Source organism: Hydra vulgaris, chromosome 15 (assembly GCF_038396675.1).
Source record: "Hydra vulgaris chromosome 15, alternate assembly HydraT2T_AEP".
Lineage (NCBI taxonomy): Eukaryota > Metazoa > Cnidaria > Hydrozoa > Anthoathecata > Hydridae > Hydra > Hydra vulgaris.
In genome coordinates this window covers 23,344,135-23,364,546 of record NC_088934.1, presented here as the reverse complement: position 1 = coordinate 23,364,546, position 20,412 = coordinate 23,344,135, and the positions used below count along the sequence as shown (strand labels likewise).

At 26.4% G+C, this 20,412-nt stretch overlaps 1 protein-coding gene across 1 annotated transcript in view; it reads right to left on the bottom strand.

Moving 5' to 3' along the window:
- LOC136092370 (transmembrane protein 143-like) overlaps positions 1 to 19,160 on the bottom strand; it is a 30,886-nt gene extending 11,726 nt beyond the window's left edge. The window contains exons 1-2 of the mRNA XM_065820458.1: positions 18,729 to 19,160; positions 5,954 to 6,728 (exon numbers count right to left, since the gene is read on the bottom strand). Coding sequence (XP_065676530.1) covers positions 5,954 to 6,728; positions 18,729 to 19,067 — 1,114 coding nt within the window. The 5' untranslated portion in view covers positions 19,068 to 19,160. The remainder of the gene's footprint in view (positions 1 to 5,953; positions 6,729 to 18,728) is intronic.
- Positions 19,161 to 20,412: the final 1,252 nt, after the last annotated feature.

The following is a 20,412-nucleotide window of genomic DNA, read 5'->3' as shown; positions in this document are numbered from 1 at the left end:
TTAAGAAGTATAAAAACTGCATCAAATGTTTTTCTATTTGGAAATCCTGTGTAATGTTTCAGTATTTTATCAGATAAGAGAACATCTTCAACAAATTTATTGCCCTTATCTTCTAATGTATCTTTGATTTCTTATTTTTATATTGGAAATGTTTCATTTCTAAAAATTTTTCAATGCGCAATTCACTGTTTGAGCAAATACTTGTTTTATTAGGATTAATATTGTCAATCAAGACTGTTTTTTTTTGGAATTTTTTTCCTTTCTTTTCCATCATTTTTAAAGTTATTCTAACTATAAAGAGATGGTTTAGCACTTTTTTTTAACGCTTATCTATTACTTCCAGCAACTTTTAAAAAGTCCTTTGATTTAAAATGTGAGTTACAGAGATATCATGAGTCAGTAACATTAAAACCATCTGTTTTAGATGGTTTTAATGTTACTGGTTCAACATATTTTAAAAAATTTAACGCCAGATAATAAAATAAATAGCAAGTTCACAAAAATGTTCACAAGTTTTAAATACATTGTTGTTTTTATTGATATATATCAAGCTTTGTTTTAAAGCATTAAATGGTATGCCTATTTATGCATGCCTTTAGCCAGAAGTCTTTTGTTCTCCACATTCGATATTATAACTTCAATTGAAGCAATTAAATGCAGCACATTGTTTTACAGAAGATTTTTTAAGATTTTCTTACAGCAGAAAAGCCTTGCTCAGACTTGTTGAAGAGGTAGTCCCCAGTACATTAAACAAAAGTTTAAGATAAGCAGTTCTCAGTTCTTATATATGTTTATATATATATATAATATATATATATGTATGTATATATATATATATATATATATATATATATATATATATATATATATATATATATATATATATATATATATATATATATATATATATATATATATATATATATATGTTTGTATATACATATATATATGTATATATATAAACATATATACACACACACACACACACACACACACACACACACACACACACACACACACACACACACACACACACACACACACACACACACACACACATATATATATATATATACACTGCCGCTCACGGAAATTAGGACAGTCGAGATTTTTTCAAAAAAGCCAAATTAATATATAATTACGTTATAGAATTTTTAATTTATATTAATAAAAATTATATTTTTTATACATTTTCAATATAAAATATATTATTAGTCAGTTTTATGTGATAAAAATGTACAAAAACCATTATAATAATGAAATTTTTATTTCGTCAAAAAAAACCACCCTCTGATTTAATAACTGCTTTAACTTTTCTTGACATTCTTTCAATTAATTTTCTAGTTGTTTCTTTTTGAATATTATTCCATTCCTGTTCTATAATGTTCCATAAATGAGATTTTGATGTTGGACATACAGTTCTAATTTTTCTATCCAGTTCATCCCATAGTAACTCAATGGAGTTGAGGTCTGGGCTTTGGGGAAGCCAGGTCATTACACGTAATACATTTTCAGCTTTTTTTGATTCTAAATAATTTCTACATAAAAATGCAGTATGTTTAGGGTCATTATCATGCATCAGAATAAAATTATCTCCGATTAACCAAAGTCCCGAAGGGATTGCACTTGTTTCCAGGATATCTCTATAATGTTCTGCTCTCATTATACCATTGATTTTATGCAAATATCCCACTCCATTCAGAGAGAAACAACCCCAAACTATCACAGAGCCTTCACCATATTTTACTGTTGGAACCAGACATTGAGTTAGCATTTTTTCTTCAGCAGATCTTCTAACGTAAACTCTTCGCTTATTTCCAAAAACTTCAAATTTTGACTCATCAGTCCAGAGTACTTGTTTCCATTCATCCATCGTCCAATTTTTGTGGAGCTGTGCCCAACGGAATCTCTTCTGTCGATTAACTTTTCGTAGATATGGTTTTCGGATAGCAACATGACCATGCAAATTAGCTTTTTGTAATCTTCTTTAGATTGTACTGACAAAAACTTTTTTTTCTCGATCACAGTTGAAAATAGCTGTTATTTGTGGAGCAGTTAACATTCGATTACGCTTACTGATGATTTTTATATGTCGGTCATCAGTTTTTGTTGTTATGCGAGAAGGACCTGGACGATTTCTGTCTTCCAAACTTCCAGATTCTCGATATCGACGAATCGTATAGCTAATTGTTGATTTACTCAGATTTAATTTTTCAGCTATTTTTCTAACTGTATAGCCTTCTTGAAGCAAAGTGAGTATTGCTGTCCTTTTTTCAACACTTATTGGCTTACCTTAAGGCATATTTTTTTCAATATTTTGAATTTACACTAAAAAATAATTTTTAATTTTACCTTTGAACTTCTGCACTTGAAATTTTTAAAACACTAACACAAAATACACAAAATATCTGCAAAAACACAGTAAACAATAGAAATACTTGTTAAATGACAAACTTAAAAGATTTGAGTTGATAATGTAAAATACAGGTTCATATGTGACCTTTAATATGTTTCTGCGTTCTCTATTTATTTAAAATGATAAGACTTTTACTTGTGAGTACAATTTATGTTATTTTAAATGTTAGTTATTTTAATATATTCACATTAAAATAACTTAATTTAGAATTTTTTTGATACAAATTTTATTTAACTTGATTTATTTTTATATAAACATAAATTTTACTAATATAAGTAAATAATTTTATAACGTAATTACATTTTAATATTGTTCTTTTGAAAAAATATTTTTTGTCCTAACTTCCGTGAGCGGCAGTGTGTATATATATATATATATATATATATATATATATATATATATATATATATATATATATATATATATATATATATATATATATACACACACATATATATAGTGGAGCTAGTTGCCTCTGTTTTACTCTTTGAGTTCTGCAGTAGGGTTAAGCTTTTATCAAAAATGTACCCATAAATCGGTATAAATGTTAAATCGGTAAAAAGTCGAAGGTATAGCAACAAATTAAAATAGTATAAAATCACATACTCAAGACTAAATTAAAATATTAAAAAATCATGTACACAAAATTGACTTTTATTAAAGGTTAACTAAAAAATGTTATTTCATTAAAATTGTAAAAAAATTCAAATTCTTCGATAAATTGAAATAACTATAAAATGTTTGAGTTAATAATGCAGCTATAATTTGCAACATTAAAATCTTTGAAATGTATACTTTTATAAGACTTATTTTTTTTTCAAATGAAATAACGAAATAATAATGAAATAATAAATGATTATAGTAAATAACATCATTATAAAACATAAAAAACTATTTTAATGTTTAACTTCCATTTAACACTTGCGAGGTTTAACAAAGTTACATTTATTTTTTAAATATAATTATAGGGCATTTCAAATTTCAAACGAAACTTGTATATGTTTTGTCTATCATTTTCATTATGATAAAACTGGCAATCTCCAATTTGCTCTCTTTAATTCTATTATATTTAGCAAAATAATAATAAGCAAAAAATGGTACACATTAGTAATGTTAACAAAGAATAAATTAAGTTTGAAGCGGAATCACGCACAGAACAGAAAAAAATTTTAGTTACTAGATAAATGAACTTTAATTCCTCGGAAAATATAAGTTTCAGCATTATATATTTTTAAAAAAATAATGTTTTAAAATTTAGTAAAGCTTTCCAGAAAGTTACAAGATTACACTATGTATCATAGAGTCACAGCAATTGTTTAAATGAAGTTCATAAATGATTATACACGGAAGTCAAACATGGATGTTGTAAATTTGTTAATTTCATGTATTTTTAAGAAAATAAATTACTTGTGATTATTTTACTTAGTACTTCTACGACTTATATTTAATATATTTTTGATGAGAAATGGCAGTCATCAATTATTTCTAGCTAAAGTATAACATTTTGAAAATTGTTTTTATTTTCAAACTGTAGCGATAATATTATGCAAAAAAAAAAAAAAAAAATGATCAAAATATATATATTAAATTTATTTAGGTAGCCTAAAATATGACAAAAATATTTTTTTTATAAATGTTTTTGAAGAAAATCGTAATAGCACACTGCTTCAGATCCCAACTTTTAATTGCTATAACAAAGAAAAATAAAAAATTACGCACAGAAATGGAAACGCCCAATAGCAATATAGGAAGCAATCATTTTTCTTAACAATTAAGGACACTGTGGTAAAAGAATTCCTGTTTATTGTATTAAAATTTCCAGTTTCTTTTTGGATCTGTCATAAAAGCTAAAGTGTTAGCAAAAAATTTGTACATTAACAATTGAGTTGGAACCTCAACAATGAATACATTTATTATCATAAAAGAAAACAAAGATAATTTTACCAATAAACCTAAGTACTATGCACCATTAGCAAAGAATACAGACTAAATAATAATGGTTTATATAGAGATGATGGCCTTTGCTGTTATAATAATATTAACAGACCACAATAATACACACACAGACCACAATAATACACATACACACCACAATAATACACATACACACCACAATAAGCAGCGATGAAGAAAAAACTCACCAATCTTTTTAAAGACTTCAAGCTAGATATACCAAACAAAACTAATTTAAAAATTGTAAACTTCTTTGAGGTTTTGTTCAACCTATCCTACAATTCTTTTTAGACCACGTGATTATCTCATTTATATTAACTTTAATTCAGCCATCTTCCAAATATTCTTAAATCTATACCATATAAAATGGATTTCATTAAGTAGAGAAGTAATGCTATTTAGTTATGTAGATTTAAAAAGAACATCACTATATACACTATAATTAACTGTACAAAAGAATTATTCAAAAGATTAATCCAAATCCTCCATTACAGCCGACAGATTCATTCATGCTCACTTAATAGAAAATGCTTCAGCAAAATTTAAAGTAACATCTGCATTATCAAAAATGTCAGTAACATCTGCAACATCAAAACATGTCAACAGGAAATGGTGTATAAATATAATGGACTTAATTAAACAATTTTCATTAGCATGGAGATGCTTATAGACATTTTGTCCCTCTTGTAATGTTCAGATATCCACGTCTTAAGATGGTGAGTAGTTTCGCTTATATAACAGAAGTTACATCCTGCATATACAAATTTATAGGCCACAAACGATTTGATCTCTAAAGGAATAGGATCTTTAAAAGAAAAGAATTTAAAAATTTTTAGTGAGGTAAATATTAATTTAACATATGCAGAATGGCAATATCTTTTAACAATTGAATTCAGTCTTTTTTTAGTTGAGTCAGATATTTTCCCCAAAAATAGTAGTTTGAAATAAGGCTCTTAACAACTATTTATGTTGAAAGATGAAAAAATCAAGTAAACTTTATGTAAAAACCATTGAATTAATTGACCAAAGTAATTAAATTTTATTGTTTTTTAAAAAACAACAAAAATGCAACTTATGCAACGCAATGCAAAAGAATGTTGAAAGGAAAAGAATGTTGTTTGCTTGTTTCACAAATAAAATCATTCAGAATATTTTTTTTTTTTTACTGTGTTTATTATTTAATTTATTTGTTTTTCTTTTTTTTTTTATCAACTAATTTATCTACGGATTAGTACAGCGGAGTGTGAATACATTGACAGAAAAATAGGAGACAAGGAGTGTATATACGTTAACTGACTATGTATATACATTAACTGACAAATAGGTAGAACATACTGCTACATGGACCAACAAATAGGTAAAGCATGCAAGGAGTGCCGCTACATTGACTGAGGGTTTTGATTTGGGCAGGCAATCTATCTATTAAAAAAATAAATTTTTTAAGTTTTTAAACTTTTACCTGTCTTCTAAATTAATTTTGTTTTAAAAAAAAAACATGTTTACATTTTATAGGAAAAATTAAAGATACGTATAATAAATAGTTAAAGATGCATATAATAAAAGTTAACCATTTGAAAAACTAACCTTTCATGTTTTGGATAAATGTGTAACATAAAAAAGTAGATTTTAAAATTTCACTAACAGCAGAATCTGTTATTAAGTGCAATATATTTTTATTAGTTGCTAATGTTTTATAATAAAGTATTTTTGATGTATTATTCAAGTATTGAATTCTTTTTTTTACATATAAATTCCAAGTATGTAAAGCTAACAATCCAGATAGACTTCCAACAATAAAAGTCCATTTAGCATTATAGTCTATAAAGATAGTACATAAATTAATAAGAATACTCAAACCACAAGCTGATGCAAATGTTGTAATAAACTTTTTATCGTTTATCGACATGGTAATACTGCCTTCAGGTAGAACATGCTCTATACTGGAATGTGGTAAATCCTTGAAAGATTTAAAAAGTAGTTTTTTTTGCTTTTTAAGCCGAACTGCAATTACTACACGATTATATATTGAAATGGCTTTTGGCTGCTTTTTGAACATGTTCATAATAAAATATTTCATTGTGTCTCTCCATCCATGAATTAAAGACTGTTCTTCTTCACCCAAAATCCAAATTCGAAGAACATCATACTGATTTAAATCAATATGAATAAGAACACCCTCAGAAACCGGGTGTTTACCAAGAGTATATGGTATTTGATCATGTGTTAATTCTTGGAACTTAGCCATTTGTAAAAGTAAAGCAACTTTTTGTAATAAAATGAACTCATTATCCAAGTGTTGTTTTTTCCCAACATGAAACTCTGATACTTCTTTATCAGGATTTAGAGATACATACAATTGCTAGATAAAATAGTTATAATATATAACATTTGATTATATATGTATACAATTTTATATATAAATATTTAATTTTACATATATATATAATTTTATATATATATATATATATATATATATATATTTATATATATATATATATATATATACAATTTTATACATATATATATATATATATATATATATATATATATATATATATATATATATAAATTTTGTTAGTGTATTCTACAAATAGAGTGCTCAATTTTTTAAAGAACAGAACAATAATAAATTAGTTTTTTTATTAATTTATATAAATATATATATATATATATATATATATATATATATATATATATATATATATATATATATATATATATATATATATATATATATATATATATATATATATATATATATATATGTATATATTAAGGCCCTGCGAATTGGCATTTTTAGTTTATAATCGAATCTCGAATCAAAGCAGGTCTTGATTCACGAATCGAATCAAATCACTAGTTGAAAGAAATTTAAGTTTTTTTTATCTTTATTTTTATGTATACTATACAAAATATTACAAAATTTGAATGTTATTTGAACAAACTCTTTTTGTTACTTCAAGCGCAAATTAACCGTTCCGCATTTTGCTCGGAAAGACTATTGCGTTTACTGTTGATCTTTCCTCCTCCCACAGAGTTAACTCTTTCAGACAAACAATTTGTAGCTTGAACAGCATAGGAATCAGTTGCAACTTTGGATAATAAAGGGAAAATGTTATGTTTGTTTTTCCAGTAGAGAATAGAACAATCTGAACGTCCCATCGTTTTCTCTTCGTTGTATGCAGTGGTTTCAAAATTTAATCGCTGATCTAAAGTTCTTTTCTCTGGTAGAGTACGATTTTTAGTGATATGTTCAAACATTTCATCAAAAATTCCATTTGCTTCAGATGACAAATTTGCTACTTCAAGTTGAATTTCAGCGGGAATCATGTTAATATTTAAATCATGTTTTTTTCAGATGTCATTAAATAAGATTTTATGACTTGTATCTCTGCCAAAGTAAACATTTCTGATTTAAATCGAAGGGTCTAAGAAAGTAGCGGTAAGAAAAATGTCTTCACTTAAATCAAACCTCATTTCCAACTGCGTAGTAAGATCGTCAACAAATTTACCTATCTCTCTTTTATCCATTAAGCGAAGATAATTTTTCAAAGTTGTAATGCACGGATAAACTAAACTAATGCTTACGCTTTTTTCCGCACTTAGTATAGTAGTGGCTTCAGATACTGCATTTAAAATAGGAGTGACTGTTGTTATTAATTGCACTTGTGTTTCAGTTAGACAAGTCGGTGGCACTTTCATACAGTTTTTTTTTTGTGAACAGTCAACTAGAGCAGTTTCCATAGAACCATGATTTTTTAAAATCCATTCCAATAAGTTAGAAGTGCTGTTAAAGCGCGTTCCCACATCCATTGGAGGCTTTGACTCCGGTTTTCCTTGAGAAATCTGATACTTTTTGAGAGCTGCCTATCCAACTGATGATGAGTGAAAAAATCCTTCTATTTTATGAGCCTTGCTAATTAATGTAACAAGAATTGGTTGGTTGTGTATAGCTGATTTCACACAAAGTTGGAGTTTATGAGCACAACAGCCTAGCCAATCAATCCCAAGAAGTTTAAGTGTGCATGGCATACTAGGAGTAGTATCGGTTGTAGCTCGGAAAATATTATCTGAAGTCAAGTCAAATTTTGACAGCACATTTCTTAAAATTTCTTCAGTGGAAGTAGCTTTGTGACAAGCATTTATTACTTCCAGATTTACAACTGATAAACAGCATGATTCTAAAACCCAAGAGGATGAAATAAAGTGACAAGTAGAAACAAGAAAGTTATCGCCATTGTCGGCTTTAGAGTGATCAAAAGTGATGCTAGGTTCGGAGATAAACTGGCTTTTTAAACTTTGTTGGAAGTTAATATATAAATCATCGACCGTATCACATAAATTTTGAGATAAAGTGGTCCGGTGTGGTGGATGATATTGCCCTTGAATAAGCACCAAGCTTTAAATGGTTCCATAGATGAGATAAAGTTCCAGTTTTCTGAACAGAATACTTTTTGTTGCAATTTTCTTGTTTGCATTTCCAGAATACTCCTTTTTTTTCAAAGAATTCTTTAACTGCCAATTTTTTAGAAGTCATTCTACAGATTGATGCGAAAATAGCTTGATGTAGCACAAACAAAAAGTATCAAATTTAAAATTACTTTAGTGAAAGCGAAGTCAAACATTAGCAACGCAAAAAATAAAAGCTAACTTTTGCGTTACTAATTTGCATTCCGCTCTGTTTAAATCCCTAATCGACAACTAATTTTAATAAAAAGTATGTTTACGTTCCAAAATTACTCTACCGCTGAATTTTCTGATAACATAAATATTGATATTTTGAAAACTTTTTAACGCCGTTTGTATGAAAACATAAAGTAATTTAAATAAAAAAATGATTCGAAAAACTTGAATCATTTTTTTCGAATATCGAATCGAAATTTGATTCGCGGATCGAATCGATTCGCAGGGCCCTAATTTATATATGTATATATACACACAAACATAAATATATATATACATATATATATATATATACATATATATATATATATATATATATATATATATATATATATATATATATATATATATACACACACACACACATATATATATATATATATTGAATTTAGACATCATGTATGAGAGTATGTAAATTATCATTTTATAAACATCAATAAATACGAATTTCTCTCGATACTAAATTTATTTTTAAAAAGAATTTTTTGCTGGATTGTTGTGACCAGCGTCTTCAGCTTAAAAGTTTTTATTTTATATATATATATTATTTAGCAAATATTAAAATGAAAAAAAATACAACTTTTAATACAACATTAAAAAATACAACATTATTATAGAAAAAACATTATACAATATATATGTATATATATATATATATATATATATATATATATATATATATATATATATATATATATATATATATATATATATATATATATATATATATATATTATATCTCCAGTTACACCCCTAGGTTTTTTCTATTTAATAAAACAAGACTGTGTTATTTATATGATTAATATTAGAGATAGGCCGATTCTGAAAAATACCAATTCCGATTTTCTGTTGCGATTCCAATTCTTTACCGATTCCCATTCTATTGCAATTCTTATTATTTTAATCAAAACTGGTAGTTAAATTATTAATTTAACCATTATATCATGTTAATTTAATACTTATGCAGATTTTAAAAGTGAAAACACCAAAATTAGTTATTTTGGTACAGGTGAAACAGGACCAAAGACACCAAGGCCCAGGGGCGTGCCCCTTTTTAAAAAAAATTGACCTATAAATAGACTTTTTTTTCGAAATAAGGGAGTGTCCCCCCTCTATTTTGAAAACCATGTCGTCGGCCCTGTGAAATAAGAGCAACTAAACAAGTAACATAAAATTAAACAATATATATGTTTGTATGGAACTTTTTATTATTAGGAAACAAATAATATAGTCATAAGTAATGGTAAAAGGGATCAGATACACAGAATGTTGTCTTTTCAATCAGCTTTTACATATGATATTAGTACCATTAGTACTGATAGTTAAGAAACGGGAGGTTCTTGTTCAAAAACACAACCATTTGCACTCTTTCCGGAGTTAACCGGCTTCTTTTCCGGTTGCAGATAAGACCCACAGAACTAAACAACCGCCCTGAAAACGCTGTACATAGAGGCGTCCCTAAATATTTCTGTGCTAGTTTTTTCATGTTAAGAAATTTGGATTTCCTCCAGTATTCAAAGACGTCCTCGTGACTTGCAAGTAAAGGTTCTTTAAAGTATACTGCTACTTCATCTGACATTGTGCAATGCGCAGTATAAATCTAAAACATTAAAACAATTTATAGGCTTGCAATATTTAAAGTACAATACTAATATAGAAGCACAATACTTAGTACAGAACTTGTGTTGATTAATTGGTTATATAATGACCAGACAGCACCTGGAGCAGGTGTGGTAGGTTCTTGATTTTCAGCAGCTTTAATTTCATGACCCTTGTCTATGTCCAATGCATTTAACTCGCCAATTAATAAAGTAACAGCTTTCTCAGCCATCTTCCTGCTCCTAAAAATCTTGTTTTTAAATCTGGGATCTAGTATTGTTGCAAAAGAATATATAGGTTCGTTCTCGCAGAGATTCTTTAAAATTTCCATAATCCTTAATGCGATCAACTGACATGTTAACTGCATTTATTATTGGGATAACTTCTGATGTGGTCGCTTTCAATGAACTTGCAGTAAGCGTGACCTCATCAAACACTTTTAAAGCAGCAACAAGAGGAACCAAACTATCCCATTCTCCAGTTGACAACTACTTGTTTTGTCGAGTAGCTTTTGGGAAATGTGGCATTACCAACAGAATCGCATCTTTTTGTTCAATTAAACGGTTCAGCATGTGGAACGTGCTATTCCATCTAGTTGGCTCATCTTGAATAATGCTGTGTTTAGGCAGTCCCAGAATCTCCTGAGATTGTCTCAAAAGTTTGTATGACTTAACCTAATGTTTAAAGTGCCCTACTATTCTTCTACAGGTAGCAGTTAGAAAAGATATGCGTTCATTGTCAAGGCAGCCGTCTTTCATAACCAACTGAAGTGTATGGGCAAGACAAGGAATATTTGAAAACTTCCCAACTTCCATAGCAGAAACAATATTTCTGGCATTATCTCTTACTACTACATTGAGTTTTTCAAGTAGTCCCCAATGCTCAAGTGATTCATTCATAAAGTTAACAAGATTGGTTGCGGTGTGGGACTCATAAGGAAAAGGTACCATGTCAAGACAAATGTGAATTTGTTTCATATCTTCTGTGAGAAAATGTGCTGTTAGGCTCATGTAATCAACATTGGCTGTTGAGCTCCACATGTCGGTAGTTTTACTAACATGATTAGCTTTTTTTGCCAAGAACTTTTTTTGAGACTTGTAAATGCGGATGCAAGTGTAGTAGATCAAAGTTCCCTTGGCATAGAAGTTTCAAAAGCAGGGTTAGGACTGGATTTACAAGATGGTCCTGTGGTAGAGCTATCCTTGCATATATTAAAATCGATAATGCTAGCTTTATCATGTTTCTGATTTTTGATTTCAGATTTATGAAAGGTTTTTAAATGCTTTAGCATGTTCGATGTTGTGTATGACTGACAAACTCTGCCACCACCCCTGGATATAACAGTTTTGCAAAAGTTGCATATTGCATATATATATATATATATATATATATATATATATATATATATATATATATATATATATATATATATATATATATATGTTTATATTCTGAAATTAAAACAGCATTTATAATAATACAAAATAGTAATACTAACAATAATAATTGTTATAATAAAACAAGCAAATAAGACTTTTATGATAATACTTACCGACGGTAAACTGATTAAAATTGAAAAAAATAAATCAATTGAAATTTAGACTATAAACTTTTACTTTTATTTTCAACGCTTACTGTTGTTAAGGTTTTCTTTCACAGTTACTTAACTTCAACAATGATATTAAATGCGAAAGTGAAGATTTAACATAAATTAAACAAAAAAAAATCTCAACGGCAAAGAGTGTATATATTAACTTAAATTATCAAGGAAGTAATAATAAAAGAAGTGAGGTCCTTAAAAAGTCTTTTAAAAAAGAATCGGAATCATTAAAAAAAGTTGAGAATCGTGATTCTTATGATTCCTTGAGAATCAGTGAAATCGGGAGAATCGGAATCGGCCCATCTCTAATTAATATGTTATATTTTATTATATTCATATTTAAATTTTTATAAAATATGTATTTTTTATTTTATATTATTTTAAATTTTTATAAAATTATAATTTCTTTTGAGCACCAGGTTGACATACTTTTGAAGAAATTTTTTCTCAGATAATATTAGGAACCCGTTAAATATTCAAGATTCAGTTGGGACCCCTAAAAATATTTTTTATTCAAAAAATTTGATCTGTATAATAAAATAACTCAATGTTATTTTATTATACAGATCAAATCAGGGGTCATAACAGACAAATTTAAAAAAAGTAATTTTCAACCCACCCAAATGCATAATGGCAATTTTACTGGTACCAATCCAATAGTACCATATATCTCATTGTTGCTAAAGAGTTGCTATATCTCATCATTTGAGATGCTATCTATTGTTTGCCATATCTCACTTAAAAGATTGTTGATAGGTGGTGGTCTTTGAAGAGTTCAGAGCAAATGCGAATCTGTTTCGGTTTTTGCTGTTGATGTGAGCTAATTTAGTGGTTATAGGATGGCAAGAGTCGGCAAGGATCTTTTTAAGGATAATAATAAAATATATATATATATATATATATATATATATATATATATATATATATATACATATATATATATACATACATATATATATATATATATATATATATATATATATATATATATATATATATATATATATATATATATATATATATATAGACCTTGCTCTCGTTTATGGGAGCAATTTATGGCTCTCACAAAAAAAGTTTTTCATAAATATTAACCACTATTGATGAGAAAAATTAAAAAATTTTGTTTAAACTACATTGAATCAAAAAGAAAGTTTGAATTTCAGATTGACTTTTTTTGCTTACAAAATGTGATTGTTTATTTATTTTACGTAAAAGATAATGATTATTTATAGTGCTTGAAATAATATTTTAACAGTACAAATGGCTTAAACTTGTTGACTTTATAATATAAGTTATTTTATACTTTAAGAAATATTTTGTTTTTGGTAAAGCAGAATTTTAGTATTATTAATGTGAATATAAATATTACATAACTATAATAAAAAGTTATAATAAAAAAAAAACTTGTGAAAAAAATAATTTTTTTCACTAAAATTTTTTTTCTTTTTAAACACAGATTCCTTTAAATCCTTGGTGTGAAATACTGTGTATTATTACTACAACATTAAAGACAATATGTCAAGTTTGCAAAGTTATTTATAAACGAAAAGCATTATCATTGTAGTTAAGATGAAAAAGTCATTTCAAAAATAAACCAATAATTGCAAAATAAACTGCAATGCATTTTTAAAGGCATTAAAATATGCAAACTATTTTAATTTTTTTCCTTTTTTTTTTATTGCAAAAAAAAAAGGAAAAAAAAAAAAAAATAGTTCGCATACAATTGTTTTTAAATAGATTGGACTAACTGGTTTATTAAATATAAAATCAGTTTCTTATAAAAATGCCATTATGAAAAAATAAATTGAAAATATTTAGTAATAAATCTTTTTCTTAGGCAATGCTGTCTTCCTATATAGGAAGACATAGCATTGACTAAGAAAAAAATTTATGAACCCTTTAATGATTTAATAATAAAGATATGACCCTTTAATTAAATTTTTTTCTTTTTCTGTGAACTGTATTTTTTCAAAAACTAAAACTGAGACTGTGTTTTTAGACTTGGTTAAGTGAGCCGAAATATGACTAGCAAGATCACACTTTTACACTAAACTCTTACAAGAGTTTAAGTTTTATCTGCGAGATTTTTTAAAAATCATATATATATATATATATATATATATATATATATATATATATATATATATATATATATATATATATATACATATATACATATATATATATATACATATACACTTAGAGTAAAGGGGTTAGATACACAGTTTGTGATAAAAAAACAGCTCTTCGCTTGTTTGTGGTATTTAAACTATAAGTCAATAAATTTAGTGTTACCAAGGTCAATAAATTTGATAAACAAGAATATTTACTCCAAAACCAAATTTTCCTGAATTTTTATTTTATCAAATAAAAGCACGAATTGTTCTTAATCAAAAAATCTTTTAAAATTCTTTAAACTTAATTTTTAATTTTTGTAGCCTCTCAAACACTTTTGACTTATTAAAATGACGAATTAGGACTTGTTTTTTCATTGAAATGAATTTCCTTAAAAGCTGCAGGAAACATTGAAACAAGACCTAAACCATAGCAAATAATCATTGGGTGATAATGAATTCCCCATTTTAAAGTGTTTTAGTATTTTTGTTGCTCATCCAAAAATAACTGCATAAATGATGTGACTGTGCTATCATTTTTTGATATAATTAAAACCAGGATGACATCTTTAAGCAATACATTAAAAAAAAAATTTAGATATGTTTTGTTTGGTAAAAAATGACTATTTAATAATTCAAATTTTTTAGGTATAACATGAAGAAGATATTCATAAGAACAAATTAACTTACTTCTGACATCTTGAAAACAGTTGTTTTAAACATTGATCCTTTTAAATGCAAGTATATTTCATGATTGTCTAGTATAATCCATAAAAAACATAGGAATACTAAACAAGAGACTATCAATGATATAAATTTTGTACTTAGGAAAAGTGTGAGTCTTGTCATTAACAGCCAAAACTGGAACAATTAGCACCAGGCATTTGCAAAAAACAAGGATAAATCAACAATCTTCTTGTACTTTTTATAAAAATACTTATATTGTAACATAAAAAAATCCCTCCTCCCTGCCCCCATTTATTAAAACCCCTCTGTTAATTAGATCTGGACTAAATTCTTTATGTGTCTTTATTTACAAAAAGCATGGTAAGATTAGGTTTTAAAAATAATGCTAACATTCAAAACAAAAGAGTCAGAGTAGGTTTAGGTTAGCTTCAAATAATTTTTCATTCTCATTTGTCACCTGTTGACAAATGAGAACTATAATATATTATAGTGAGTTTTTATATATATATATATATATATATATATATATATATATATATATATATATATATATTCATTATTTTAGAATTAATTTAGAAGCACAAAGTATTGCTAAAAAAATAAACCTGGATAACATAATCGAATCAACTGCCCCTGCCCAAGCCTTCGTAATATTAAAAGAACATAAACCAAATTTTCAAAACAAACTTCTTTGTGGGTTATTGGTTCCCTCAAAAAGTGAGATTGGACATGTAAGCAAAATTAAATTGGACAAAATTAATAATATTCTTAGAAATAAATTAAATTTGCAACAGTGGAAAAATACCACTGATGTTATAAATTGGTTCTCCATAATCGAAAATAAAAATGAGTGTACATTTATTCAATTTGACATTAATGATTTTTACCCCATCAATAACGTCAGATATTTTAGATAAGACAATTAAATTTGCAAAAAGCCACACAGTTATTCCTGATGACACAATCTGTATAATAAAACATTGTAGAAAAACCTTATTTTAATAAGGAAACATGGAAAAAGAAAAACATACATGATTGCTTTGATGTAACTATGGGCAGTTGAGACAGAGCAGAAATTTGTGAATTTGTTGGACTATATATTTTAGATTTGTTAAGTAAAATAATCAATATAAAAGATTTAGGCCTTTATCGCGACGATGGTTTAATAGTAATGCGTAGAAAATCTGGTCTACAGCTCGATAAAATTAGAAAAGATATTATAAAAATTTTTAAAAATATTGGCTTTCAAATTGAAATAAACATAAATTTAAAAATTTTGAATTTTCTTGATGTCACATTTAACCTCTCTGAAAATACATATAAGCCTTTCAAAAAACCAAATGATGAATTATTGTATATTAATATTAACTCAAATCATCCACCCCAAATTCTAAAACAAATCCTGATTTCAATTAATAATAGACTAAACCAAAACTCCTCTAATGAAAATGTATTCAATTCCTCTGAACGAATATTTGAAGATGCCCTGAAAAAATGTGGTTTTGGAAATTTGACCCTAAAAAAAACCCCTCATATACCAAAAATGTTTCCACTAACATAGGAAAAGTGTTTTTAAAATTGGTCGATAAGCATTTCCCACCCTCTAATGAATTAAATAAAATTTTTAATCGAAATACAATTAAAGTTAGCTACAGTTACACAAAAAATATGGAAAGAATTATAAAAGGTCACAATAATGCTTTGTTAAACAAAAAAGAAATCCTAAATGAAAAAACTACAGAAAATTGTAATTGTAAACAAAAAAACAATTGTCCAACAAGTGGAAGTTGTTTATCAAAAAATGTGGTATATAAATGTGTTGTTTCCTCTAAGAATGTACCTGATAAACAATATATTGGCATAACAGAGGGTGAATGGAAAAAACGTTTTGCCAACCATAAGCAATCTTTCAAAAATAAAAGGTATTCAAAAGATACCATGCTGTCAAAATAAATATGGGAATTAAAAGAAAAAATATTGATGATTTTATACTGAATTGGTCTGTCCTTAAAACATCGCCTGCATATAACAATATTTCCAAAAAATGCATACTATGCCTACAAGAAAAATTTGAAATAATTACACATGCAAATCAAGAATGCTTATTAAACAAAAAATCTGAATTAATTTCTAAATGTAGGCAGGATAATAAGTTTCTCCTAAAAAACTATAAATATAAATGAGTTCAAATAATATTTACATTAAATACCCTTTTTAAAAAAAACAATTTTAAAAAAGCTTAAGTAATCATTTTTAAAGAATTCTTTTTATAATAGTGTCAGCAAATTCCACAAATGTGTGAAAATTTACAGTTAAGACATTTGCGACTTCCTGTAATTTAATTTTTGTATAAATTGAAGTTTTATTAATTTGATCATTCATTTCTGATGAATCTTTGTTGATGAAACACAGTGTAAAATGAAAAAAAATTTTTGTTAAGTGATTTTCTACTAATATATATATATATATATATATATATATATATATATATATATATATATATATATATATATATATATATATAAATATACATATATATATATATATACATATATATATACATATACATATATATATATATATATATACATACATATATATATATATATATATATATATATATATATATATATATATATATATATATATATATATATATATATATGTGTATATATATATCCAAAAAAAAATTTTCTGCATCATGCCATCTCAGATTTTGATAATTTTCAGAATACAAGCTTATATTAATGAAAAAAAACTTCACTCCAAATTTTAGTGCCTGACTCCTTATAGTTTTAGAGATATCGATACCCAGTCCCAACTCTTTTTGATTATTTTTTTCAGCGCCATTTATTTTTTAAGCTAATTACATAACACAATTAGCTTTAACTTATGCAATACTTGCTGAATAGTGTTTAAAATTTGTACCTAACTATTTTTTAGGGAGTGGAACTCAAAAATGAATCCTAAAACACTTAAAAATTTAAGCTTCTCTTTAAAAATGTAATTTCAAAATGGTGTAAGACTTTTAAAAGTTTTTTGATGCCCCATACAAAAAGAAGTATATCTTGGGATGCCTAAAAGATGATTCTGAAAATTTTTCCTATGGGTCTATATATAACAAACTCCTTATTTCAAAAAAAATCCTATGTTAGAAAAAAAAATATGATGGATAAAAAATAATCCGTATATCAATTTTGTAATCTAATCATCAGATTGATAATATTTAAAATAAAAAAAATTAGGACTATTTTATACAGTATATTGGAACATTTAGAAAAATAAATATAAAATGACAAATGTATATTTTATATTTATTTTAGACAGGTTTTCAGGTTTAAAATAATTTATGCATTAAATACTATGACTTTCAATTTACAACTACTTTTCACCTCATGCAGAATGACATAATAATGACATAAACCAATGATTTATATATTGTAGTCATGGACATTATTTTGTCAAAAAATGCTTTGAGTTTTCCTTTTACATGAACTGAAATTTAAATGTTTTAATTTTATCAGCCATGAAAACTTTTAATAGAATTTTTTCTTAAAATCCTTATTTTATTTGAGAAAAAAAAAAAATTCTTAAATATTTCCATTAGTTAGTATAACTAATGGAAATATTTAAGAATTGGCCTTTCAGATGAAATGAACAACAACAAAAAAAATACCTGAAGTTCAGAAAGTCCCATCAAAGAATCTTTTAAACAAGTATATTCAAGATGTTTAGCAAATTCTAAAATCTCTGTTTTGCAATCTTGCATATTTTCTTTTTTGCAATGCTGCATATTTATTTCATTAATGATTTTGTTTAGTAATGTCTTTTGTGTAACTGGAATGTGCTTTGTAACTGCAATTTGCTTATGATCTTCTAAAAAATCTTTAGACTTTTCATTACTTAAGCCAAATGATACTTTGGAATATGAAAATAGACGCACTGAAGTCTTTTTCAGCTGTTCTATATGAATATTTTTAACTAGTGTGGTCGGAACTTTAAAATATTGAAACATGACCGATGTACAATATTAAGCCATTAACTTTTATTATTGTAAAAACAATATGACAAGATCTAAAAGTTAAAATATTGTTTTCAACAGTAAATATTTTTATTTAGTTTTGTTTAATCTGATAACATATAAAATGTAAACATGTTAATGCACAAGAAATATGACATATTTATATATCATACTTCTTGTGCATTAACATTACACACACATACACACATATACATACATAAGTGAATATATATGAATAAAGAATATATATTTATATTATCATGTATAATATTGTATACTTAAAAGAGTGCTCCATAGGTAAACTAAAGCTATATAGTATGTATGTTACTGTTACCCACAGTACCAGGAATTAGTTAAATGCTAATATTTATAATATAATTTAATATTGCAACTCTGAGTTTTATGTGTTACCACAATTTTCAGATAAGTAGTAAAAATTTAATTTTTACTACATGCATGATTACAATAAATTTGCTTTTTAAATTCCAATGCAAGATAGCAAGATTCCATGATCAATGGGTCACAAAAATAAAGAAGAGTATAATAAGACCTTCAGAGTATTGAATTAAATATTCACTTTTTCATGGATTATATATATGGTCTGCATTTCAATTTATCAGTGTAACAGCAACTTTTTTTGGCATTATTGCTGACAAAAAAGTTATTTGAATAATGCTGTTCACCCAAAATATTAGAGACTTGAACAAAAACATCTTTGAAGCTTTATGTGATGAAAGAAAAAGTAGAGCATATCTGAAATTTGAATTAAAAATATTATCAGAAAAACATATTTCTTGCTCGGCAATGGAAAAAAATCTCCTTTTTTTTGATGGTCTGTGTAATTACTAGCAGTAAATAATTGAGTTTTGTTTGGATTAAAAAATTCACCAAAAAATGCATGCCTCAAGCTATGTAGTCTTAACATTGCACACAAAAAGCACTAACAACATTTCATGCTCAACATGTCTCAGTTAGTACTCAGATATTTTACAGTTATTTATGGAATAAGCATTTCTGAGAGCTACCAAAAAATTTAGGAGACCTTCCTACCAACTGTTTGGAATCAATATCTTATAAATCTACTATAGTTTGAGAAGCCTTCCAGCTTACTACCTTACTAACAGCCAGCATCTAAAAAATTAAATTAAATTTTAGAGCTATAATCTTATTAGGAGAAACAAATGCAACACAGGTTTACAACTATAAGATCCTATTTGAGCAAAAAGGGTGCATAACTGGTCAACATAAATTTTCTGCCTCCAGGTTTTTGTCTTTGAGGCTTTCTACCAATCAGTAGCCACATGCAGTTAAAATTCACCCAGGAAAAATATTTTTGTTG